Source organism: Vanessa cardui, chromosome 26 (assembly GCF_905220365.1).
Source record: "Vanessa cardui chromosome 26, ilVanCard2.1, whole genome shotgun sequence".
Taxonomy (NCBI): domain Eukaryota; kingdom Metazoa; phylum Arthropoda; class Insecta; order Lepidoptera; family Nymphalidae; genus Vanessa; species Vanessa cardui.
In genome coordinates this window covers 3,989,918-4,015,716 of record NC_061148.1, presented here as the reverse complement: position 1 = coordinate 4,015,716, position 25,799 = coordinate 3,989,918, and the positions used below count along the sequence as shown (strand labels likewise).

Sequence of the window (25,799 nt, the reverse complement as noted above, 5' to 3'; positions counted from 1 at the left end):
TTACAAAGTTACTTTCTCATTTATAATACATAGATTACTTTTTAACTTCTCACGGGGATAAAAGTGGCTGTTTTGCATTAGGTAATTTTTATTTTTTTTAAATTATTTTGGTTTTGTTTTATAAATTTCGCGCCAGTAAAGCCGCAAGCTAAACTAATGTATACATATATGTAAGTATGTATACTTGTGTTTTTAAATAGTGTAGATAAAGGAATATTTGCAAAAAATATGATTAAAGTAAATGTTTTAGAAGAGAACCGTCAATTTATTTTTAGTTTGAAAATAAATCTTTAATTATCTTAAGTAAAATGGCATCGCCTACGTTTTCTAGTGACGTAACGATTCATACTAATACTGCTAATAACGCTGATTGTATGCTTTAGTTTAACCGAAACACTAAAAATAGGTAACTAGAAAATATTTAACATTAATTTTCTCTATGGTAGGGGTCTATGCTTACCTAGACGGGTAAGGAAAGGTTGCTGGCGCATTGGAAATATTCAACATTTCTTACACCGTTAATGTCTCTAGAAGTTAGTGACCACTTACCATTAGATGGTCCATTTGCTCGAACGCCTTAATATTATAAAAAAAATATTCCATCTAAAAATATATTCGCTTGATTTAATAAATGCACTTCAAACGGATATAATTACTACTTATAATTATTTAACGAAGTTGATTCAAATCATTAAAATAGGAATACGTATATATTAAAATATTTTTGACTATGCTACAATTTCTAATCTTTAAACCAATGGGCCATCCTATGGTAAGATACTTAAACTATTGGAAATTCATTAAACATTCCTCGCTAAACGAATCATGCTGGTTCATTCACCCTTCAACCCGGAACACATCAATACAACATCTGTATGTCTATTGCCGTATGTATAATTGCAGTTCAATAAGTGATTACCTACACGTAGACATCTACATCGGCTCAGCCTGGATTTTAATCTGGCCATAATATATAAACATTTCTGTTCTAAATTTGAAGTATGAATGTATTTTCGTTCTGCGTTTAATTTCAAATGAGTTTGTATTTTTTTTTACTTCTGTGGCTCTAAAAGTTTTACCTTTACATATTAAATTAGTTCCATTTGCTTAAATCAGATGACTATTAAAAATTACAATTAATTTTAGTGGATTTTATAATGTAGGTAAATTATTAATGATCATTTAATTTTCTTACAAAATATATATGTAATTCGTAGAGAATAACTTCCAAGAAATTCGCTGCGCCCAAGCTTTTGAAACGATGCGACAGTGCTGTCTGAAGCACAAGCCCGTGTCTTTAGTCTGCGAGGGGTATCGCTTGGAACCGAGAGTCTTTTCGCCGGCAACTGACAGGCCGAGCAAGGAGATTTCAAGGTGAGTGAGCAACGGAGTTTCGGCAAATTTAGCACAAAGTATTCCATTGGTCTATCTAAGTAGACGCTTAGATGACTATTCGACTGAATGGAATATGAGATACGGAATATTGTTATTATATGACATTGAATTTTGAGTCAGTAACTCTTGAGGAAATGAATGTATACGTACTTACTAGGTGGTAGGGCTTTGTTTGACAAGGCCATCAGAGTAGGTACAACCGCTTTGGTTGGTCTGAGTAGATATCAGTTGTTCTACCGCCAAACAGTAGTACACATTGTTGTTTGTTCCAGTTTGAACGGTAAGTGAGACAGTGTAACTAAAGGTACAAGGAGCATAACAGCTTAGTTCCCAAGGTTGGTTGCGCATTGGCGATGTAGAAAATCGTTAAAATTTCTTACAGCGCCTTTGCCCATCGGAGGTTGTGATCACGTACCATCAGGTTGCCCATTTGCTACATATATAAAAAAAGGTTCAGTTTTACAAGCCATCAATTCCAGTAAGCCTAAGTAATGACTCATTTTAAAATTTAAAATTTAAAAAAATTAATGGAAAATTTGTAGGCGCAAGGTCATAATAAAATTGAAATAAAGTTATTTTGATGTTACATTATAGGAATAAAACAAATTATATCCTGGTTAAGAAAGGACAAATTAAAATAAAGATCACGGTATTTTCCATTTCGAACCGGTGGTAGTTTTTAATTTGACATTAAGTGTAATTCTTATCTATCAGATAAAGTATGTGCTTTGAATGATTGATTAATACGTAGTATTTTTCAACACACAAGAGGAAAAAAACAAAAATACAACTTTGGCATTGAATTGACGCGATAATATCGGAGTCCTTGAATAACCTATGGTATCCATGATGTATTCGCAAATTGCTTTTTCAATGTCGGTGAAGTTGTTATCGGAACTTTAAAAGTAAAATTGAAGCGCATGTAAATAGTTTGTGGAATAATCTTGTCTACACTAATATTATAAAGAGGAAAACTTTGTTTGTTTGGTTCTAATGAATAGGCTCAAAAACTACTGGACTGATTTTAAAAATTCTTTCACCATTCGAAAGCTAAATTAATCCCGCATAACATAGGCTAAATTTTATTTTGAAAAAAATAGGGTTCCGTAAGATATTTTGGGTTTTTCGGACAAAAAAGGAAAAAATCTACCAAAGTTGATTTTTTGCGTATGATGCCTAAACTATGAAAGATAGAACTATAAAATGTTCTTACTCCGGTCCTTAGAGGGCATAATGGCCTCCGACCCTAAGAACCTCATCAGATTCGTGGCTGATGTTGGTCCTTCTGAGGTGTTGTGATCACGAATTTGAGGTTTATCACAATAGATCCAAGCGCCGGTTGCAGTAATTCTTCAAATGTGACCGTGCCTCAGCAGTAGGGATATTAGAAGACTGATTATGAACCGTTATCTACGCGGGTGAAGCCGCGGGCGACCGCTAGTGTTGTATAATATAGCAACGCTTGAAACATGATCATCCAAGGTTTATTTATCTTTAATCCTCCTATGATTGGAATATGGTATACAAAGGTTTGACATTGCAATACATCGAATAATATAAATGAATGGATTTTCTAATGACTTAAACGCAAGATACCTAATTGATTTTCCTTAAGAACTTAAGGATATATACGCAAAAAACTTGATGATCGTTTATTGAGCAATCTTCACATTTTGCTCCACACTAGCAAATTGCACTGCTTTATCTATATTAATATTATAAAAGTGAAACTAACTGTCTGTTCGTCGCTTTTTCTCGATCAAACCCGCTATGAAGCAAACTCCAAGGAAGAAAATTGCCTATTTCTTTTTTTGCCTGACACGTGACAACCAACACCGTAAAACGCGAGGGAAGCAGCGGGCAACAACTAGTACTCTATATACACGTTTTAATTACTGTAAGGGTATCCGACATAGTTCCTACAGTTATGATTCCATAGACAGTTACTACCTTTATAACGAGTGGACATAATCTTAAAAAAAATCTATAAACATTCAAACATTCAAACTCGAGCATGGATCCTTGATTCTTGTAATTTGGCTCGCAATTTGGTTATTTGTAATGTAAATCTAACTTAAAAATTAATAAAATACACAAAATACTATGGTGATGCAAATGCTTTGTCTTAAGTCACCCACGATTACAATTTTTTTTGTTTTTTTTTTCAGTTAATTATGGACAATCGTCGCCAGCGTAGCAAACCTCTTGGACAAAGAAGTTGGATTTATCGATACCCGAAAACGTTTCAACTTACATTCACGGTCCTCGGTGTCGGAATTTTCTTTTCGAAACCGATATACGACATATTCTTCAGAAAATCAGAGGGAGAGGACTTCACAGAGCCGCCGACGACATTCGCTCTCACACGAACCAAAAAGTTCGAATAGATTATGGAAGCCGTAAAGAGAGCCAAAGAAAGATTTGCGAAATATCCCATAATATTTTCGAAGTGTTCGAAACAAGCGTCAGTGTACGCCCGATGCGTTTTGCTCAGGGAAGATTCTGTTAAGAAGGACGATTGTGCAAAGGAATTCAAAGAATTCCAAGCGTGTTTGACATCAGCAGCCAAAGATTTAAAAACTAGAATTTAATATGGATAAAATAAATAAAGTTATCAATTGGGATTTTCAAACTCACTTAAGAATAGGTGCATTGATTCGCTTCCTACTCGTTATATACAGTACTTACCACGACAGACACTTTGACGTTCCTTACACAGACATAGACTACAAAGTATTTATTGACGCCGCAAATCACGTTTACGATGGAAACTCGCCGTATAGAAGACACACATACCGCTATAGCCCGCTCATAGCTTACATCTTACTGCCAGCTACTTTGATAAGTCGATGCGCTGGTAAAAAACTATTTTGTATGTTCGATATTCTGATAGCCATAGCTTTAAAAAAGTTGGTAGAGCGTCAGTTGCGACATAAAAACAATGCGTCAACGATCGCCACTTATTGTGCCTTATTTTGGATCTATAATCCAATGAGTATCGCTATCTCCAGCAGAGGAAACGCTGATTCTGTGCCCTGTCTGTTTGTAATACTATCAATACTATTCCTACAGACAGATGTCGTTGCAGGTCTCATGAAATATGTACTGTCCGGTTTTTTCCTCGGCATTTCGATTCATTTACGATTATACCCATTAGCATTGAGCTTTCCCATGTACCTGTCTCTGGGCGAATATAAAATAAACCGCAGTACTCCAATCTTGGCCGGTATAGCGTCACTGATGCCGAATAAAAAGCAAATCATTCTAACGCTCACTTGTGTTGTCACGTTATCTCTATTGACATGGGCCATGTACGCTATGTACGGCTACGAGTTTCTATTCGAAACGTACATTTATCATTTGTTCAGAAAGGACACTAAGCACAACTTCTCTGTACTCTTTTACTATTCATATTTAACAATGGACCATCTGTCTTTTGACGTGGTTAAGACCATTTTACAGATTTTCGAGGCTATTATCTTGTTTGTTATAAGCTTGGCGTTCGGAACTAAACCGGAGACCCTACCGTTCGCCCTGTTTTGCCAGCCGGTCATACTAGTAACTTACAACACTGTAATGACGTCACAGTACTTTATATGGTTTTTATCACTCTTGCCGTTGGTTGTACATAGTTTTAAAATGAAGCCTGCAAAGGCTTTACTATTGTTTATCCTGTGGCTGTCAGCTCAAGGGGCCTGGTTGTTTTATGCATACTTACTTGAGTTTAAGAGTAGAGAAGTTTTTATATTTATTTGGCTAAAGAGCGTAGTATTTTTCTGTTCAAATATATTTATTCTAGCACAGTTAATAAAAAGTTATACACCCGACTATGGTTTTGGCCAAATTAATGAAAAAAGTGATGTCAAAAACGACTAGTCCATAGACAGATTTTTTTTATGTAGAAAATAGTTAAAAATTTAGTGTGTAGGTTGTATTAAAATGAAATAAAATGTTAATATTTTTTCGTTCTTTTTATTTCTAAATACTAATTTTCAACACTATAATAATATATTTTAAACAAAATGCAGTATCATACATACACCAAATTGTTAACACCTGAACAAGACAACTGGAACAGTTTTATTATACAATTCTTAATTTGTACACGAAAATAATTAAGCATTATTAATGCACACTAAATTCACAAAACTTGCTATGAATTGATTTTTATTTATTGAGGTAGACATCTGTATTGTTTTATTTTTAAAATGCAATCATTTCTGTAACTAAAACATGAAATAAAAAAAAAAGTAGTCAGAATGTCAAAATAAAATATACCTATATTTTTGGTTCAATTCTACCTTTGTAATAAATATATTTAAAAAAAAAAAAACAATTCATGGCATGTCTGTAATTTATATACTACTATTTCTTGTCCGGAAGGTTCATTTTAGTTAGGTCTTCAGCTTCCCCTTGTGACATGTTCGAGAGTTTCTTCCCGATCCGTTCGTGGACATCTAAGTACTTAGCTACACACCGGTCAAGACAGACTGATTCACCTTTCCCTGACAAAAAAATTAAACAATAAGTATTTTATTAATTCATTACTCAATAAAGTAATTTGTTGTAAAGTTTTATAATATTTGCCTCGCTTGTATTTTGTACATAGCAGTAAATGTTTCAATATACTAACATTGCACTTGATATATTAGAATAGTCAAAAAATATAGTTGTTACTACTATTATCACTAAGTTAGACATTCCAGAACTATTAAGCACTACATAACATAAAATCATAATAATATAAGCATACTGTACTAGGGAGAGAATTGAAAGTCTACATATATACTAGATGCTCAAAGAAAATCTAAAGATAAATTTTGTGATAAAACAAGATATTACTAATTCATTGTTCAACACATATATATTATTTAACACTGAGTGCTTCTTTGGAACAATATAGCTTACATAATCACCTTGTCGTATTACCTCGACCGAGGGATGGTTATTTTACAACAGAAGATTATTATATATTATTTTAGAAATTATTTAAGAGATTACTAATATACCCCTCCTATTGAGCTTATCTAATTTGATAAGAGTGGGGACAACAATAGCCCAAGGGTCAGGATTGATCCTGCAACTTCTTACATCATTGGGCAGCATTTAAACCATGTGTGTTATTAAGGCTTCAACATTCAAACAAATATAGCTGCTATTTTATTATTGATTGGTATGTATTAAGTTATGTCCTCTATAATGTGTGAGACTTTTAATATGCAGTTATTAAAACTTAAAAGGCAATCTTACCAAGCTCAGGTTCATGGTATTTGACAGGTATACATTTGCGATGGCACGCACCAACAAGACGATTATACATGTCCGACATCATCTCTATTTCCAAATCCTGCACCAGCTGGAGTTTAGCCGGATCCAATTGCGGAACAGCCATTGTTATGTTATTTCACTTGACGTTTGAATAAATAAGTTATATATACCTAAAATGGACAAATAATAGATTGTAGATAATTATGCTAGCTCTGTATATATTACGACTTTTATATAACATTAATGTATTGATAATTCTTAAATGAGTAGTAAAAATTATAAAAAGTAACAAGTAATTTATATTTAGATAAAATATTTTAAAAATAATATGATATTACACTCTATGACTGGAATGAATATTGTGTTACAAATACAATTAATAAAAGATATTGTTTACACAAAAGCAGATCAGATGTCTGCATGAGAAAGTTCGAAAAATGTATTCTAATTTTGACTGAATAAGTAGTATTCATACAATGTCATACCTTCACAATTTCCTGTATAAATCAGGATATTCACCCTCGTTAGACCTGCGCATACGTTCACGCGCTTTCATATTCTCCAGACGACGGGCATTTATTGAGTTCTTTGCAACTCCAAATAGCGATAAACTTGTCACTGTAACAGCTAACCTGACCAAGTATGAAAATCTAAACTTTAATACCTACAGCTTTCTACGTCATTAAAAGTATAAAAAATCTTCTCCGTACTAAACATACAAAGGGTTATCATTTTTTATTTCAGGGTTAGTTCACAAAAATATCGAAATATCAGATAATATAAAATTAACCTAGTCTGATTTATATTATTATAAAATGAAACATTCAGAGCTCACCACCACAAAAACTTTGAAATTCAGGGACTCAAATGGTATTATTAAGCAGGTATTTACCACGAAAGAGTAATTTTTCCAAATCTTCCAAGCGGCATACTCTTTTCTGTGAAAAATTAAAAATCAGATGACAATTGACATCAAAATTTTGAGGTTATCCCACTTTATCGACTAAGAAACTAGAGTATATAGCCAGAAAATAAATAAAAAAAAGAATTGAAATGAAATGAAATATTCTTTATAAAAACAACTGTTCCAAAACACCAATTCTGAAGTTATATCGAGAAAACAATGAATAATTTGTTTAATTTACGAAAATTAAGGTAATCAAAATTGAATTCACTTTGAGATCAAAAAAGTAATATCAGCTTAAACTTTAAAGCTAGTATCTAATCTGCACACAGTAAATCGTGTTTTTCAATTAATGTTAGATATGAGGAAAATTAAGTTGAACAAGTAACGTCTTTGCGTGGAAAAATTAAAAAAAAAAACTCTTTTTTAATCTGTTACCATTTACCAAGAGTCAAGCTCAAATTTTAGAATTGAGTCAATTTGGAGTCAATGGGCAAGTGACAACAACTGAAACCAAATATATAACGTGGGATATATTTCTATAATAAAGTAAATAGAAACTGTTTAAAAGATTATATTTATACATATAATATTATAAGCTAGTAAAGTAAAATATTATTTTTTTATAAACGATACATAGTTTAAATATAACAAAAATATGCCTAAAGCAACCAAACTTCACAACAAGGGTAAGAGCAATTCCATTCAGAAATCTTGTAAGCCTGATAAAGATATAACAGACAATGCCAATCCTGAAGAGTCCATCAGAGAATTTCAATTGCAACTATGCTGGTGTATTCAACAACTAGAAAGAACTTTAGCAGAGAAAAAGGGAAATGAAAAACAATGTAAGTACTTATACCAATTGTTAGCAGTTCATGTACTTAATATACCCAATATAATGAGAACTTTTGTAAAATAAATGTTTTTATATTACAGTACAAGAAGCTTGGAAAGTTTTAACAGTATTGAAGAACAATAACCAGCCAATGATACGTAAGAGACAATTAATGAGAACACACTTTGGTGACTACAGAGCAAAAATGGCAGCTGAAGAGAAAAAACTAGCAAAAAGTAGGTGTTTAATAATACCTAGCTAACTAATAAAATAATACATGTTAAGGTTAGTTTAAGATAAAATGTTCATAATTATAAATAAATATTAAATCAGGTTTTTGTTAATTGTGTTTAGAATTAATTCTTTGAAATAATTACATTTAAAAATATTTATAATGAAATTAATGAAGATTAGAAAAAAAAATCTCATAATTAGAATAGTTTTTATCTACTAAAAGTGATGTTTTTTCAGTGGCAAGCAAAATAAAGATTTCAGAAAGTCCAACTCAGCCAAAAGCTACATTTTTACGAAAATCAGCTTTCTTGACAACTGGAGATAGCTCATTTAAATTTAATTTTAACGTACCACAGGATACTATTAAAGAAAGCGATACTACAGTTGTTGATGACAGTTGTGGCAACACTGAGTCAAAAACTGTTAATGAGTCCACAGATAATAAAACTTCAAATAAACAAAACCAGAACTTAGAAAGCTTAAAGTTTACGAGCTCTGGTGCTGAATTTAGATTTAACTTTAATGTAGATAGCCCCAAATAAAACAACATTAGTTATTAACTTGTATAATGTATAAGTTCATTTTTTAAGAGAAATAAATTCAATACAAAAAAGAAATTGTAACTTTTTTCAGCAACTACAGTCCTTAAAGTAACTATCACATCATCATATTCTTTTGTCATCACAAAGCTTTTGATAATACCCTTCGCTCACATTCGTTGCTTGACTGTCCCGTATTTTTAAACTGCAGGCAAGATCTTCGAAATAAGAGTCCGAGTTTGGTACAGAAAATCCCACTGGTAATTCAAAATCTTTATAATACGCTGCCCAAGTGGCAATACCAAACAGTTTCTTGCTTTTAATATTAAACAATGCTCCTCCTAAAACTCCGTGGTGATTTTCACATCTTACATCTTCGTTGACGTAGCTGTTATAAGAACATGAATGGTAGCATGGAACATTGAAACCAACAATAATATGGTTGTATGATAAAATTTCACGGCATAATTGTATGTCAACAACTACTTCTAGTTTTGTTAACTGAGCTTCTCGTCTCGTTATGGCTTCCTGTTAAATATATTTAGCAATGGTGTCAACTTTGTTGTTTACAAAGTCACAACAAAATCTGTGTTTTTTTTTAAATAAGTATGGCGGACTGACATTTAGTGTGTTATGGTAAGTGGGTATCACAGCATTTTTTATTTTAGTTAATTGGCATTGTAAGAATGCATCAACCCTTAATTCACAGTAATGTCCCTTGTGACAATTATTCTAGTTCATTCAAACCAAAATACTCAAAAGAATAGAGTGTTTATAAAGAATAGATGGTACCTACACAGACAAGCTTATTCAAAATACTTAACTCCAAGTCACAATTTGTAAAATTAATCCAACAAATTTAAAGGAGAAGTCAATCTTTCAGCCTTGACGAATAGGGTTACTTCTCAAATAGGCACCATATTCGTCAAAATATACATATTAAATAGTGCAAAAGAGTGTCAGATGTCTTAAACTAACCTTGTCCAGAGCATATCCTACAACTATATGTTCAAATTCATCAAATTTCATGGCTCCAAACCATTTGAATGCATTATCCGGTCGTTTTTCATTAAAAGTTTCAATTATATTCCAATCGCCAGTAAATTCTCTGTTAACTACAATGAATCCGATATCGTCATAGAGTTGCTTCGACTTCTTGGAAGGCAGAACAAAGGCTTTAACTGACAACCTTTGGTTCTGGTATATGACGGAAGTATAAACTACTTTGAGGCTGTATAAAATAAGAACATACTAGTTTTAATGTAGAATTTTACTTTTGAAAATAAAGCGTGAACCTGATTTATCTTGTTTTAATGACGATCCTTATATTACTTAAATTTATTATTGCTGCTTAATTCTAGTTATAATCAAAAGATCATATAATAATCTAGACTTGTTACTTTTTTAATAAGATTTTTAATAAGAAGGGATAAGGAGATGTTAACAATCAGCCTTAGAAAAAAATTATTATAATTATTTTAATATTTATGTGTATAAACACTTATCATTTAAACTACTTAATTATATATACCTAACAATTTAATCTGATACGATATTTATCGTAACGATACTTATATAAAAACCGACTATCTAGTTGGTCTAGTGGTTGGATTATAAAGCTGAAAATACCTAAGGTCCGAGGTACCTAATCATTCGATTGATTCAATATGAAATGGATGTGGTATTTTTTCCAGAAATTCGCAGTCGGAATTGGTAATTTCCTGTGCTTTTGATCTCTGAAAGCACGACAGCCATACCTCTCTACTTCTGCAGGGCTATTACCGTTACAGAATAAAAAGTGTTGCTATCAAAAAAAAAATTAAGATTGATAAAAATTGGAGTTGATAAATCAGTATTATGGAGTATTACGCTACTGCAACAGCCGAGATGGCTCAGTGGTTAGAGCGCGTACGTCTTAACCGATGATTACGGGTTCAAAACTAGGCAAACACAACTGAATATTCATGTATATCATTTGGTGTATATAATTCATCTCGAAGTCGACAGTGAAGGAAAACAACGCGAGGAAACCTGCATGTCTAATTTCAGCGAAATTCTGCCAGATGTGAACTTCACTAACGCGCGATGGAGCAGCGTGGTGGAATATACTCCTTTTTTGTTTCAATTGAATCACATTTCAACGGTCGCTATGCTATAGCCGTACCTTATAGCACCGCAGGTATTTTACAAATTTGCAAATTACACATTATAAATATTGCACAATTAAAATATATATTGGAAAATGGTGAATATCCCTGTAATAGTATTGACGATGAATGTGGATGGGTATACCTCTAGGTAGGGGGCGACCAATAAAGCGATGAATGGATTGTGTGAAAGATGATATGGCTGAAAAGAACCCGCTGAGTTTCTTTTGCTAGTTCTTCTTAGATCAGGATGTTTCTTTTTCCGAACCGGCAGTAGTGTTTAATTTGACCCTCAATAAGTAAATGTAACGCTTCTCCATTGAATAAAGGAATTTGAGTTTGAGTTTGAATGCTACTTGTGAGATGAAGGAAAAAAAGGATGAGGGAAGTATGGAAGAAGACAGGCTGCGCCGACCAGTGGCGTAGCTAGGTGAGACAGGGCCCCGTGCATAGAAAAATAATCGGGCCCTCACCCCCTCCTTCTCATCTCTTTAACCAATAATTACCCTTTAAAATTATAGATACCAAAACAGAAATCTTGTGCGCAGGGTCGTGATTTTCTAGCTTCAGAGGGTTTAGTTTAAAGGGCCCTCTAAACTCCGGGGCCCTTTAATGTCATGTGCATTACACCTCCTTGCCCTACGATGGCTACGCCACTGGTGCCGACCCAAAGTGAATTGGGATAAGTGCAGGATGATAAGGATGATGGCTTGTGTAAAATATGTACATACATATAAACGCATCTCGCTGCCGTTATAAATACATTCTCATCGATACAAGTTGCTGTACAGATGTGAGGAGCGAAGTTCTTCGGAGAGTGTATGACGCGCGCTATCCACGGATACTCCGATTCCGATACCCTTTTACCATTAACATGATAGTTTTTCAATGTGGGAAAATCTAAAAAAAATAATAATTTATATCTTTGCCTCGCCTTATAATCATTCGATTAAAAAAACTAACAAGTTTCGTTCAAATTTAATTCGTTATCATCAGCTCTTCTTTGTAAATACCACTTGTCATTGAAACAGTGATTGACGGCAAAAAAACTAAAAAAAACTGTTACAAATGTGTTCATGTTTCTAAATCAAATAGGTTATCGAAATAATAAAACATAATATTATTTATATTTTTATTGCCACTTTACACAATACTTAAGCCTTGTTCACACTGGTAACAACATTGCGGGAAACGTCACACGTGTACATGTAGCCTATTAGTAGTCGCCTGCGGCTTCAGTCGGGTTTAAGGGTGTCATGTGTCAGCCAAAAAATGTAGCCTATGTCCTTTCTTGGAATTTAAATTTTCTTCACACCAAATTTCATCGAATTCGGTTCAGCGGTTCGGTCGTGAATGAACGATAGACAAAGACTTTCAAATTTATAATATTAATATAGATTCCAATCGAATAAAAATCAAGATAAACAAATCTAGCTATCCTGTAATACAATTTATTTCAATTTTATGGCAACATTTTGCCATCACATGAAACAAACCACCGCATAGTTCTTTCGTGGAGTTACCGAATTAATTATATAGCATTCCACACGGTATATGCTACAATATTGCGCAAGTTGTTGTCTCAGTGTAAGCAAGGCTTTACAAATAGAATACATTATTTATAAACAAAACCGCTATGTATTTGAAAAGTAATTTAAACAAAATGTTGACATAGCATAATTTATATTAATCATAATATTATAAAATACTTTTTCTACGTTAATTGTTATATATCTCAACGATTATGGCTTTTACGTTATTGTATATTCATCACATTTATTATGATTTTATATTCAAGATCAACATACCATAATGTAGAAGCAGCCTTAGAATATGCCTTATATGTGTATCTGGCCTAAAAAATTGACAAGAGTAACTAATTTGTCGAAGGCCTTAAATAATGTCGCTATTGAAAAATAAAACTATAATTATTATAATACATATAATTGAATGTAAAATTTAAACAATCTCATATTTATCTGCATGGAAACTTATTTCTTGAGAGTAATCGACGGGCGAGCCGTCCTCAGCTTGAGTCACTTTAGTGGCGGCGAGCAGGGCTAGCGACGTGTCTGATGTCCATGTCACATTCAGAGGGAAGAAGTCGTTAGGGATGGCCGGGGAGACACTAAAAACACATACATATATAAATTAAACCGTATATAACTGAATTTAAAGTAAGTAACGTAACCGTCTGTAGATTTCCCACTGCGGAGGAGGCCTTATATCAAGGCCATCTCCATTACGGAGAGGGTTTGGAACATATTCCACTAAGCTGTTCGAATGTAGGTTGGTGGAATGCACATGTGGCAGAATTTCGATGAAATTAGACACATGCAGGTTTCCTCACAATGTTTTCTAAACGCAAATTAAGCACATATATATAGTGGTGCTTGCCTGGATTTGAACCCAAAATCATCGATTAAGATGCACGCGTTCTAACTAATGGGCCATCTCAGCTCAATTTTAAGTCAAGTTCACTTAATTTATAAAAGAACAATTAAAATAAATTTTGGTACATTAAACCACCATACAGTAGCAAGAGGTACATAATGTATATAGTAGATATAATATAATATACCTAACATATGACTACTGGTAGGTATGATAAGCGGTAGTGTTACCAAGAAAACTTACTGACAGGAGTTACGATAAATTACATAATTTTATTTGACATATATTTAGGTATATAGGCATAATTCGATTATAAACTGACATACAAATTTGTCAAAGGAAAGTAAGCTGACTGTGGGAAACCCAAAAGGTGGACCATTCGTTTTTTAATTACAAAAGGTCAAAGGTTCCAATTAAAGCAAAAATCTCACAGATAGACTAAAACTCCCTCTCCGAACAGACGAAGTAAGTACCGTTGGATATGAATAGGGCGAGCCCCATATAACCTCCAAATAATATGGAGGAGGGGCGTATTTCCATTGAAAAAAAGGAGCTCCCATTCAAGACAATGCTTTGAATTGAATCATTTATATTATGCTGCTTATAGTGCTAAATCTTGCGAGCAATCTTCATGCAAGATGTACACATTCTAATCATTCGGTCACCTCGGTCTCATATCGATTGCGAGTTGATTATAGCCGATAGATTTAGAAAATAAACAATACAATCACATTTTTGCGAATAAAAAAAAATATTTCTATTATTACGAGTATACTAAAATTGCACTTGCATCGATAACTTTCGTTCTACTTGAAAATGTATACTCAGTGTTTTATCGATAATTAGTCCGCGGACACTTTCTTAATTTTATCTGTAAAAGTATTGCATTCTCTTAAATCTTAAACAAATCTCAATACATGATTAGTCAATATAGTTATATATGTATTTTAATTAGTGCAACTATTATACTTCTATATATATAATACTCACGTAAATTCCAGAGTTCCAGTTTTCTGTTGTCTGTTAATCACCGGAATATTCCAAATGATACTGCGTCCCTTCTGTGTGTAACTGCCCTCCCATTGGTGCACCACCACTGACGGGTTGCCAGATCTAAAAACATAGACAAGATAATATTAACTGCATTTCATAGACTTGAAACTGCTATCTTAGGTATTTTTATATACATATTATTAATTTAATTTCAACATATTAAGCATCTATGGTCTTTAATTTCTTAAGAAAGTTACAGTAAATATGGATGCAGTACCTTCACTTACAACAACACCAGCCTGTAAATTCCCACTGCTGGGCTAAAGGCCTCCTCTCCCTTTGAGGAGAAGGTTTGGAACATATTCCACCACGCTGTTCCAATGCGGGTTGGTGGAATGCACATGTGGCAAAATTTCTATGAAATTCGTCACATGCAGATTTCCTCACGATGTTTTCCTTCACCGCTGAGCGCGAGATGAATTATAAAGACAAATTAAGCACATGAAACAGCGGTGCTTACCTGGGTTTGAACCCGCAACCATCGGTTAAGATGCACGCGTTCTAACCACTGGGCCATCTCGAATCTCGACTCAGAGTCGAGATGGCCCAGACCTTCACTTAAAAAGTTTAAATCCTCCAGACCTTCAGAACTGCTTTCACATTGGTCAAGTCTGCCTTACATTGCTATTTTGATGACGTCATTTGTCTCACACAATTTAAGTAGAGGATCTACAGACCCAAACAACTGTATAACCACAGATTAAATATATCTGACTTACGGCAGAGGTATTACGATGTTGACATCGGAGAGGACCAAGTGGTCTTGCTCGAGTTCATATTCGATGTTGACGTCACATCCGCCGTTCGCTCCCTCGGACGGCCAGCAGTTCACTGCAACAACGAATCACGTTGAATACATTCAAGTCCAAAAGGCTGAAGTGTGATAAGCCACTCCGAGGTCCCGGGTTCGATTGAGTCAAGGTAGAAAAAGTTTTTCTGATGTCTTGGGTGTGGGTGTCTGTGGTACCGTCGTTACTTGTGATCCACGACACAAGTGCTTTAGCTGCTTGCATTGGGATCAGAGTAACGTATGTGTTGTGCAATGTTTTTTTTGACGAACTCCGTGGTCGAGTGGTGTGTACACCGGTTTTCATACGCCACTCCGAGGTCCCGGGTTCGATTCCCGGCCGAGTCGATGTAGATTATCATTAGTTGTCTACGTCGTCTTGGGTCTGGGTGTTTGTGGTACCGTCGTTACTTCTGATCTTCCATAACACAAGTGCTTCAGGTACTTACATTGGGATCAGAGTAATGTATGTGATGTTGTGTCATATTTATTGATGTTAGAAGCAGTGGCGTAGCTAAGTGTGGAAGGGCCCCAGTGCATAGAAAAAGCCCTAACCTCCTCTTTAACTAATAATTACTCTTTAAAATTATATATATATACAAATAAGAAATCTGGTGGGCAGGGTCGTATTTTTTAAGCTTCAGATGTTTAAGGTTTAGTTTAGAGGGCCCCCTTAATTCCGGGGCCCTGGTGCACAGCACCACCTGCCCTACGATAGTTACGCAACCACTCGCGTAGCTATCGTAAGATATATATATATATATATATATATATATATATATATATATATATATATATATATATATGTGCGATCTACCGCACAGTATACAAAATAAATTAACACAAAAAAATATTAAGTCTATATTGAAGAACTACTTTATAGATAATCTCTTAGTAAGTCGTCGTTATAATTTGCAACAGTCTTAAGAATGATCGTTTTAAACACTTATTTATCATACTTGCCTTATTTATATAAAGCGCAGAGAAATTTTAGCATTAGGGACAAACCTTTGTGGTTTTTTATAGTGCTAATCAACACATTGTACTGTAATATTGTTTTCTTTTTCTGATAAATGAATTAAAAAAAAAAAAAAGAATATAGATGTAAGTGTAAGTGTGTCGCGCACCGGAGAGCGGCGCGGCGCGCTCGTCGGCGTGCGCGAGGCGCCACTTGAGCACTCCGACGTCGCTGTGCAGCGGGAAGGGGCGCTGAGCCTGCTTCAGCCGGACCACGCCCTCAGCCCGGAACGCCTCCTTGTCCACGTTCGGGTGCGTCTGCGCAGAACGGGTCACGCTTTAGGCGGGGTCCACGCTGACGCTCGTCTTAAGTCTTAGTCTTAAACTCAAACTCAAAACTCAAACTCAAATTCCTTTATTCAATATAAAAGCATTACACTTACTTATTGATTGTCAAATAAACACTACCACCGGTTCGGAAAAAGGAACACCCTGACCTGAGAAGAACCGGCGAAAGAAACTCAGCGGGTCTTTTTTTTCTGTTATTTTTTTTGTGAATGTATTTTTCTTACGTTACTAACATCATTAGGCGGGGTCCACACTGACGCTCGTCTTAAGTCTTAGTCTTAAGTCTGTGTCACATTATACTAGCTAGGGTGGGGGCAGATCAGTGTTGTAAGGAATGTATTTTTCTTACGTTACTAATATCATTAGGCGGGGTCCACACTGACGCTCGTCTTAAGTCTTAGTCTTAATTTAGTTCACACTGTCCACAGTGGTCCACACTGGTCCTCAACTCTCCTATCAGTCTTTAGCCCAGAGCTTAAGTCTGTGTCACATTATAATAGCTGGGGTGGGGGCAGATCAGTGTTGTAAGGAATGTTTTGACGTGACAACGTCTTATAAATTGGTTTGCCGGGTGACACTTCAAGAAACTGCGTTACGCTCCGCTCACGTTATGCGCTCACAATGAGAGCGAGTGAGAGGCACGGTTAGCCCGCGTAGGAGCGAGAGAGACAGACATAAAAAGTTAATAAAACTATTTATAACGGATGAATCGCGTATATTAATTATTTTTAAACATCCCGACGTTTCGAGCACTTTGCAGTGTTCGTGGTAACGTCGGGATGTTTAAAAATAATTAATATACGCGATTCATCCGTTATAAATAGTTTTATTTAAATGTGTAATCATCGCGAAAATTTAAGACAACATTATAAAAAGTTAATGTTTTAAATATAATTCTTTGTATAAATAAATGTTTTAAATTGTTACTATTATTTCATCCTTCTTCCTACTATACGAATGAATATTCACATTAAAATTATTTTACCACTCAAAGTCGTTGTCACGTAAAACTTTCGCCCGTATACCGACTTTACTGGCAACAGGTAATTTTTTTTTTCTTATGATGCTGATATCTATGAGCGATGGTGACCACGTCCTATCGATGGGTCAATTTGTTCATCCACTTCCGATTTGTACGTCAAAAAGTCTTTAATCTATACTTATAATAAAATTGGAGTGTCTGTTTGTAATGTTAAAATAACCCTTTTCTACTCAATATCAAAAAAACATTTTTTACATTTTTTGTCTGTCTGTCCGTTTGTTCCGACTAATCTCTGGAACGGCTGGACCGATTTTGACGGGACTTTCACTGGCAGACAACTGTTATAATAAGGAGTAACTTAGGCTACAATAATATTTTTTTGTTGAAATCAAACGCGTACGAGGTCGCGGGCATAGCTAGTTAGTAGTACAAGATACCGAGGTCTATGACATACTGTTGTCTTTTTTTTTTATGGTATACGTTGGCGGACGAGCATATGGGCCACCTGATGGTAAGTGGTCACCATCGCCCATAGACATTAACGCTGTAAGAATTATTAACTATTCCTTACATCGTCAATGCGCCACCAACCTTGGGAACTAAGATGTTATGTCCCTTGTGCCTGCAGTTACACTGGCTCGCTCACCCTTCAGACCGGAACACAACAATACTGAGTACTGTTGTTTGGCGGTAGAATAACTGATGAGTGGGTGGTACCTACCCAGACGGGCTTGCACAAAGCCCTACCACCAAGAAACACGAAACTACACCTATAAATACAAATTTGAAATTGATATTGTCATGGCCTATGCTATTTATATTTAAGAGGACCTTATATATCATATTATGTCTCTACAAAGAACTTTAACTGTTGTGCTAAGTAATTGTTTTCAACGGGAGTTTACCCATAACTATGTACTGTAAAAATGATATGATATTAGAAAAGTATTCATGGTATGGTACCTGCAGCTGTAAGGGTCTCGTGTCTTTGTTGTCGACGTGAACATGGATCCGGCCGAACTGTTCGTTACTTATACGCAGAGTCAATAAACCTGAAACATTAAATTTCATATGATATACAACAACAACAGCCTGTAAATTCCCACTGCTGGGCTAAAGGCCTCCTCTCCCTTTGAAGAGAAGGTTTGGAACTTACTCCACGCTGTTCCAATGCGGGTTGGTGGCACACATGTGGCAGAATTTCTATGAAATTTGTCACATGCAGGTTTCCTCACGATGTTTTCCTTCACCGCTGAGCACGAGATGAATTATAAACACAAATTAAGCACATGAATCATCGGTGCTCGCCTGGGTTTGAACCCGCAATCATCGGTTAAGATGCACGCGTTCTAACCACTGGGCCATCTCGACTCTCATATGATATATTTTTTATTTATTTATTCGTTTAGCATGATACAAAATAGCAACAAATTATTATAGGAAAGCATAAGTTTTATAAACTTTACCGTGTACCATATTCACCGTATTTTATTTATATAAAGAAATAACAATAAAAAAAAACAATATGTTTAATTAAGTATTGTCATTATTTTGATAATAAGTCAGTGTGTATATGATGGCAATATGACACATAAACAATTGACTCAGCCTTGGAACACAACATTAAGCAAAGACCTTAGGCCTTAGTGCTGCCCTATTTACAGGTATAGAACGACACAACTTAGATGTAGCATCGGCAAATTCAATGAAAGCTATTTATACAACCAATAGAAATAGCTCCCTATCGCTCCATTCGACGCTATTCGTCGCTATAGATTCTCGTGCAGTCCAACCCGAGAAAGCAAGTGCATGTAAATCGACCGAAGTTCGTGTAAAGATCATATTCACATAAGAAATAAATATTGGTAATTTGGGATAGCGTACTCAATTCGGACGTGATCGGTTTTACGAATTTTGCCGATGCGACATCTAAGTTGTGTCGTACTATAGTTATTAATTAATATATTAATAAATACATTTTTGATATGCTTGTTTAAGATTAATTATAAATGTTTACCGGATAGTTCGAAGCTCTGGATATCTCCATCTCGCCCAGCGGTCAGACTCAACCTTTCTTCAAATCGTAGGTGAACACTAAAATAATTTTAGTAATTAATAACATCGAAGGAGTTTTTACTGAATAGCATTTGTCAAGATTATTTGTACTGTCAGAAAAACAATACGATTAAATATTTTTGATCAATTTATAAATAAGAATGCATATATTACTAATATTTGAATTTAAACATCGAAGGAGTTTTTACTGAATAGCATTTGTCAAGATTATTTGTACTGTTAGAAAAACAATACGATTAATTATTTTTGGTCAATGTCAATGTCTGTACTAATATTTTAATTTATTTAGATTTGACATTAAAATTAACGTTCTAAAAGTTTAGTGTTTCAAATTATCCATTTTATAGAAACCGTTAGAAGCGCGAAGTTATATATTTAGTGTTTTATTAATTTATGTGGGATACGCGAGTATCTTTGTTCGAATTATTTCTATTTTGTGACTACATTATTTATATACTATAAAGTAGGATTATTATCAGGTTAGGGCTGTAATGGTAGTAGTGGTGGTACTATTATATTTTAAACTGTTGTTAATAATAATGTCTATCCTTACTCCTTGTTGTTGGTAGGGACGGGTGCTTTGTCGACCTTGGCGGGCAGCGTAATGGCGGCGTCGCCCTCGCTGCGCAGGCGCGACACGAATGTCTCAGCGTCCGTACCGCGGGAGCCCAGCTTCATCGCCGACCTAGTGCTCGTACGGCTGGAAACACGATCATAACATTCATTGATATATATACACTTCATAATTTATATAATTTTAGATATAGGCAGGCAGACTGAAGAATGGACCACTTGATTGTAAGCAGACCCCGCTTTCCCAGTGGGCACTTTGGGCACGTGCCCAGGGTCCGAAAATCGACCTCCTCAGTCGTATGTATTTTCAAAATAAAGATTCTAACATCATCTGATTCCGATACATCGAGAACCTACAGAGATGATTATAAATAACATCATAACTTGGTATTTCAAAGCATTTTTTATTCACGAATAGAAAAGCAATCAAAATTTCTTTGTCTATTCTAACAAAATAGTTTTCTGCCAAAGCCTCATTATCCTTATCTGCCAAGAGCCTCCAATAGGTTAAAGAGGGCCCTGATGTAAGTAGTCGCCAAAGCGAATTTGAATATTAAACATCTTATTTTAATGTTAAGGCGCGAACAACCTTGGGAACTTACATAGATCATATCTCTATTGTGGTAGTAGTAACTTATGCGATCTTCAAACCGGAATACACAACAATATTAAGCATAAGTACTTAAGCTCATGTTATATTACCACATCTCGTGGGATCTGCTGCTAAAGTAATGTGCAGTGATCCAAGTGATGAAATATGTAATTAACTAGAAGTTGCATGCGGCTTCGCTCGCGTTTTATGGTGTCGGAGTGTGTGTCAGGCAAAAAAGTAGCCTGTCCTTTCTTCACTTCAGGAGTTCAAGTTTGCTTTATATTAAATTCAGATTCAGTGGTTTGGTCGTGAAAGAGCGACAGAGTTATAAAATTAATATGAATAAAATTAAGTAAAAACTGTATTTTAAATTATCACTTTTGATTCTCATATCCATCAATAGTCCTAACCTAAGCTAGATTTTAGAAATAATTAATTTTAAAAAATTAATTTCACTTAAATTATTTTGTTTTGTTTTTTTTTGGAATACTGACGTCGTACTAATTCGGGCACTAAGTAATCACTTAAGGAATACATTTAAAGTATAATTGATGCTTACGTTTCCCGGACAGGAGTAGTTGGTATTTTCTCAGTGATTGGCTCCGAGGCGGCCGCAGACGACATGGAAGAACTGCCAAAGCCACTGCCTGCAATTATATAAAATTATAATATTGGCCGATCAGTGTTTACTCTTGTGCACTTTATAAAATCATAGACAAAATATAATTACCATTTCAACAACAACAACAGCCTGTAAATTCCCACTACTGGGCTAAAGGCCGCCTCTTCTTTTGAGGAGAAAGTTTGGAACATATTCCATCACTCTGTTCCAATGCGGCTTGGTGGAATACACATGTGGCAGAATTTCTATGAAATTTGTCACATGCAGGTTTCCTCACGATGTTTTCCTTCACCGCTGAGCACGAGATGAATTATAAAGACAAATTAAGCACATGAATCAGCGGTGCTTGCCTGGGTTTGAACCCGCAATCATCGGTTAAGATGCACGCGTCTAACCACTGGGCCATCTCGACTCATTTAATATATTGTATATATATAAATATTAATTTTGTATTTATCTTACAACATTTAAATTAAAAAAAAAAAACACTTGATGATATTTCAAATTTAGTGTTGTACTACAAAAAAACCGGTAAAAAAAATATTTTTGAATTTGGAATGCACTAACCGAATCCCGACGACGAGCGTGGCGGTTGGCCGCGCTTTGCGGCTTCCAGTCTCTCCCTCTGCAACTCCTTCGCGCGTTCTCGCATACGATTGGCTGCCTCACGTTCTTGAGTCTGTGTGACATTAAAACCTCCATTAAAAATTCCATTCAATGATTTTTATGCAGGACACATAATTAAATTAATTCTACTAAATAATAATCTACATTAATTACAATACTTATAAGAATCTAATTTCTAGATGGTACTATTCGAATTTTTATAGTTAACTAAAGATATACAAAAGACAATGTAAAAATTCTTGTAAGAACCTTGTTGAATGAAGCATTTATGTACTTTTCACTAAGATTATACTGTAGCAAAAAATATTTGGTTTATATATTAAGATATTGAAATTATAACTAGTAAAACAAATACAATTTGAACTTGATATAAATTCTGTAAATAGACAAAAAGCTCATAAATTATAATATTGAATTGACTATTTTAAAAGAATAATAATAAAGTATTCTCACCTGTCTCACAGCTTGGTAGATCTTCTCCTCATGGGAATCCATCTCAACGAATGATCGTACCTTAATAAATATATTAACAATATATAATGTTATAACAATAAGACACAAAATTTAATTGGATAACAATCAAAATACATATTGTACCAAAAATATCACAGCAAGAATTTGAATAAATCATATACATTTTTATATAAGTCAAAAAAGCTTTAAACAACACATAATGTGAGTTTTTTAAATTAGATTCAATATAATTATATTCAATATCTACTTCATCATACTTGGTGGTAGGGCTTTGTGCAAGCCCACCTGGGTAGGTACCACCCACTCATCAGATATTCTACCGCCAAACAACAATAGGCAGTATTGTTGTGTTCCGGTTTGAAAGGTGAGTGAGCCAGTGTAACTACAGGCACAAGGGACATAGCATCTTAGTTCCCAAGGTTGGTGGCGCGAATAGTTAATATTTAATACAGCGTCATTGTCTATGGGTGATGGTGACCACTTACCATCAGGTGGCCCATATGCTCGTCCGCCAAACTATTCCATAAAAAAAAAGTTTTTTAAACACATTAAATCCTATACTTGTGGATAGTTACAAAATCGTTTGTCAAGTCTTACTATGAATGCAAAGTCAAAATTATGGTTAGAACGCGTGCATCTTAACCGATGATTGCGTTCGAACCCAGGCAAGCACCACTATATACATATGTGCTTAATTTGTGTTTATAATTCATGCATTCCACCAACCCACATTGGAACAGCGTGGTGGAATATGTTCCAAACCCTCTCCTTAATGGCAGAGGAGGCCTTATCCCAGCAGTGGGAAATTTACAGGCTGTTACTTACTTACATATATATCATTATACAAATTGTATCATTCTAGAACTGTAACACTACAAATAAATTATAAAAGCTAACCTGAGCTAAGTTAACACTCTCCCTGTATCCAAGAGCGACTATTTCATCAAATGCAAACAGCAGATTGAAGGCTTGGTTTAAAACATCTGCTTCTGTGAGCTGAGCACAGTATTCCGGCACCTAGAAAATAAAGATATATTAAAGCAGTCTGCACATTGTATTTGACAAAGCATTGTCACCATATGTCTCAACGAGAATCCTGTTTGCTTCTGCTGCAGATTTTTTCTAAATAAAGCAGTGCAATAAAATTCCCTGCAAAAACACTTTATTTGGCGCAAAAGTATGCATTTTCACAAAAGGCAAATAAATATGTTATGTTAATTGACACTGTGGTAGACTCTATTCTACTATAATTTAAAATTACATATAGCACTACTTTGGTGATTTGTTACCATACGAAATTCCAGGAACAGAGTGCCGCAACTCCATCTTTCAAAAAACAGCGAGAACTTATTCAAGGTCCTATTATGATATATGAGGAATGGATGGTTCAATTCTCCATAAATATACTCATCTACCTCCAGGGGTCATTGTTGCCTTTCTATTATCTATTCTCAGTGAATGAGCTATGTCTTATAGATATGAGTAATATGATATTGAAAATATATTAGATTAGGATCTAAGATATTTTCAAATCAGACAAAGAGTTACTAATATAGCATTAAAACTGCTTTAAACAATTGAATAGATTTGTTTATACAATATTGTATATAATGTACATGTTGTGTTGATTTTTCTGTTCTGAATTTAAATTATGTACATAATATTGTTAAATCCTTTTCAAACCAATATCTACTTTATTCAAGTAGGCCTGTACAAGCACTTTTCAAATCATCATCTAACAACTATATAAGGTGAAGCTACTGCTGATTCCGAATGTATATTCTTCTAAGAATAACTGGCAAGGAACTCAGTAGTTAATTTTTACAACATTTAAAAACACAGTAATGTTAGTTAACTACAATTATATATGTATGTAATATATTCTGCCTGGAAGTCAATAAGTACTAAATCCATTCTTTTTTTATCATCTGTATGATGTTATCATTATTCTCCATTAGCACATAATTTTATAATAACATAATTGAAAATAAACAAATGAAAAAAGGGAATTGAATCTTACCACTCTGCTAAATAGTCGCAGTGTCTCTAAATCTTCCAAAATGTTGCTGGCTTTAGTTGTTATAAGCAACATGTAGAGTTTGTCCAAAGGTTGGTAAACATATCTAAAATTAATTTAAAGAATTATAGCATTTATTGAATTAAATTTATATAAATTCATCACACATCCTGTATTTAAAGTCTATTATAGTAATCTGTTATTTATATAAGTAGAGAAAATTTGGAAACTTATTAGAATAGAAATTGTACAAACCTGACTGACTCTGTTTCCACAAATGTATGTTGTCGACCGCCTGTCATTAGTTTCGGAAATGCAGCCAAAAGCCCTTCGATACGTGCCTTCGTCATTTCGACGAATTGACGTGAAACAAGGGCTGCAATGATGAAACGATTTTTAGTTGATGCACACTAACGATAACGATAACGATATTTTTCAACAAATTTGGATCAATCAAGAATTTATTTACCTTTCCCAGATTTAGTACAAACTGTAGCTGCTATGAGCACCTAAAACATAAGAAAAACTTTAGTTTAAATTGACGATACAAGCCGGAGAGAACACTCTAATTTTCAACATATTAAGATGCAAATAATATTCAAAGCCACTACTTAGTTTATGTATATATGTAAATGCATAAATCATGTCAAAATATGTCTTTACCATTTTAATTAATATAAAAACACTCTATTTTTAATAAACCTCAACTTTTAAACATTTGACAACCCACGACAAACAGGGTGACGTGTAGACATTGTTTAAATTGACACTGACACTTTGGGATGTACCCAAAACCGATAAAATAAGTTATAATAAAAAAATATTAATTAGTAATTGTATATTTTGCTACAACCAATACAGTTTAATTTGAATTGATATTTAATATTTTCTTATTCTGATATAAGAAAACATTGGAATCTTCAAAGTAGACAGCCGGTTATAACCGGCTATGTATGGAACAATCAAATGTCA

General features: G+C 34.4%; 6 protein-coding genes across 6 annotated transcripts; 3 read left to right on the top strand and 3 right to left on the bottom strand.

Moving 5' to 3' along the window:
* Positions 1-3,785: 3,785 nt before the first annotated feature.
* On the top strand, positions 3,786-3,986 carry LOC124540636. Its single transcript, XM_047118299.1, has one exon. The coding sequence runs from the start codon at positions 3,786-3,788 to the stop codon at positions 3,984-3,986; it is 201 nt and encodes a 66-aa protein (XP_046974255.1).
* Position 3,987: 1 nt separating this feature from the next.
* LOC124540632 (GPI mannosyltransferase 1) lies at positions 3,988-5,356 on the top strand. The gene has a single exon (XM_047118296.1). The coding sequence runs from the start codon at positions 3,988-3,990 to the stop codon at positions 5,269-5,271; it is 1,284 nt and encodes a 427-aa protein (XP_046974252.1). The 3' UTR covers positions 5,272-5,356.
* LOC124540635 (mitochondrial import inner membrane translocase subunit Tim10) lies at positions 5,348-7,664 on the bottom strand. The gene is made up of 4 exons (XM_047118298.1): positions 7,499-7,664; positions 7,149-7,295; positions 6,646-6,833; positions 5,348-5,900 (listed from the first exon to the last, which is right to left on the bottom strand). The coding sequence occupies exons 3-4, from the start codon at positions 6,785-6,787 to the stop codon at positions 5,761-5,763; spliced, it is 282 nt and encodes a 93-aa protein (XP_046974254.1). The 5' UTR covers positions 6,788-6,833; positions 7,149-7,295; positions 7,499-7,664; the 3' UTR covers positions 5,348-5,760.
* Positions 7,665-8,042: 378 nt separating this feature from the next.
* On the top strand, positions 8,043-10,477 carry LOC124540633 (UPF0488 protein CG14286). Its single transcript, XM_047118297.1, has 3 exons — positions 8,043-8,415; positions 8,507-8,641; positions 8,877-10,477. The coding sequence occupies exons 1-3, from the start codon at positions 8,226-8,228 to the stop codon at positions 9,179-9,181; spliced, it is 630 nt and encodes a 209-aa protein (XP_046974253.1). The 5' UTR covers positions 8,043-8,225; the 3' UTR covers positions 9,182-10,477.
* Positions 10,024-12,409, bottom strand: LOC124540657. The gene is made up of 4 exons (XM_047118323.1): positions 12,289-12,409; positions 12,057-12,225; positions 10,157-10,409; positions 10,024-10,062 (listed from the first exon to the last, which is right to left on the bottom strand). Exons 1-4 carry the CDS (start codon positions 12,401-12,403, stop codon positions 10,024-10,026), a joined length of 576 nt encoding a protein of 191 aa, XP_046974279.1. The 5' UTR covers positions 12,404-12,409.
* A 774-nt stretch (positions 12,410-13,183) lies between these two features.
* LOC124540630 (coatomer subunit delta) lies at positions 13,184-25,642 on the bottom strand. The gene is made up of 15 exons (XM_047118293.1): positions 25,491-25,642; positions 25,297-25,336; positions 25,083-25,203; positions 24,831-24,933; positions 23,708-23,827; positions 22,790-22,849; positions 22,277-22,388; positions 21,647-21,734; positions 20,476-20,622; positions 19,864-19,940; positions 18,810-18,898; positions 16,687-16,834; positions 15,492-15,603; positions 14,710-14,832; positions 13,184-13,453 (listed from the first exon to the last, which is right to left on the bottom strand). Exons 1-15 carry the CDS (start codon positions 25,491-25,493, stop codon positions 13,285-13,287), a joined length of 1,512 nt encoding a protein of 503 aa, XP_046974249.1. The 5' UTR covers positions 25,494-25,642; the 3' UTR covers positions 13,184-13,284.
* Between the last annotated feature and the right edge of the window lie 157 nt (positions 25,643-25,799).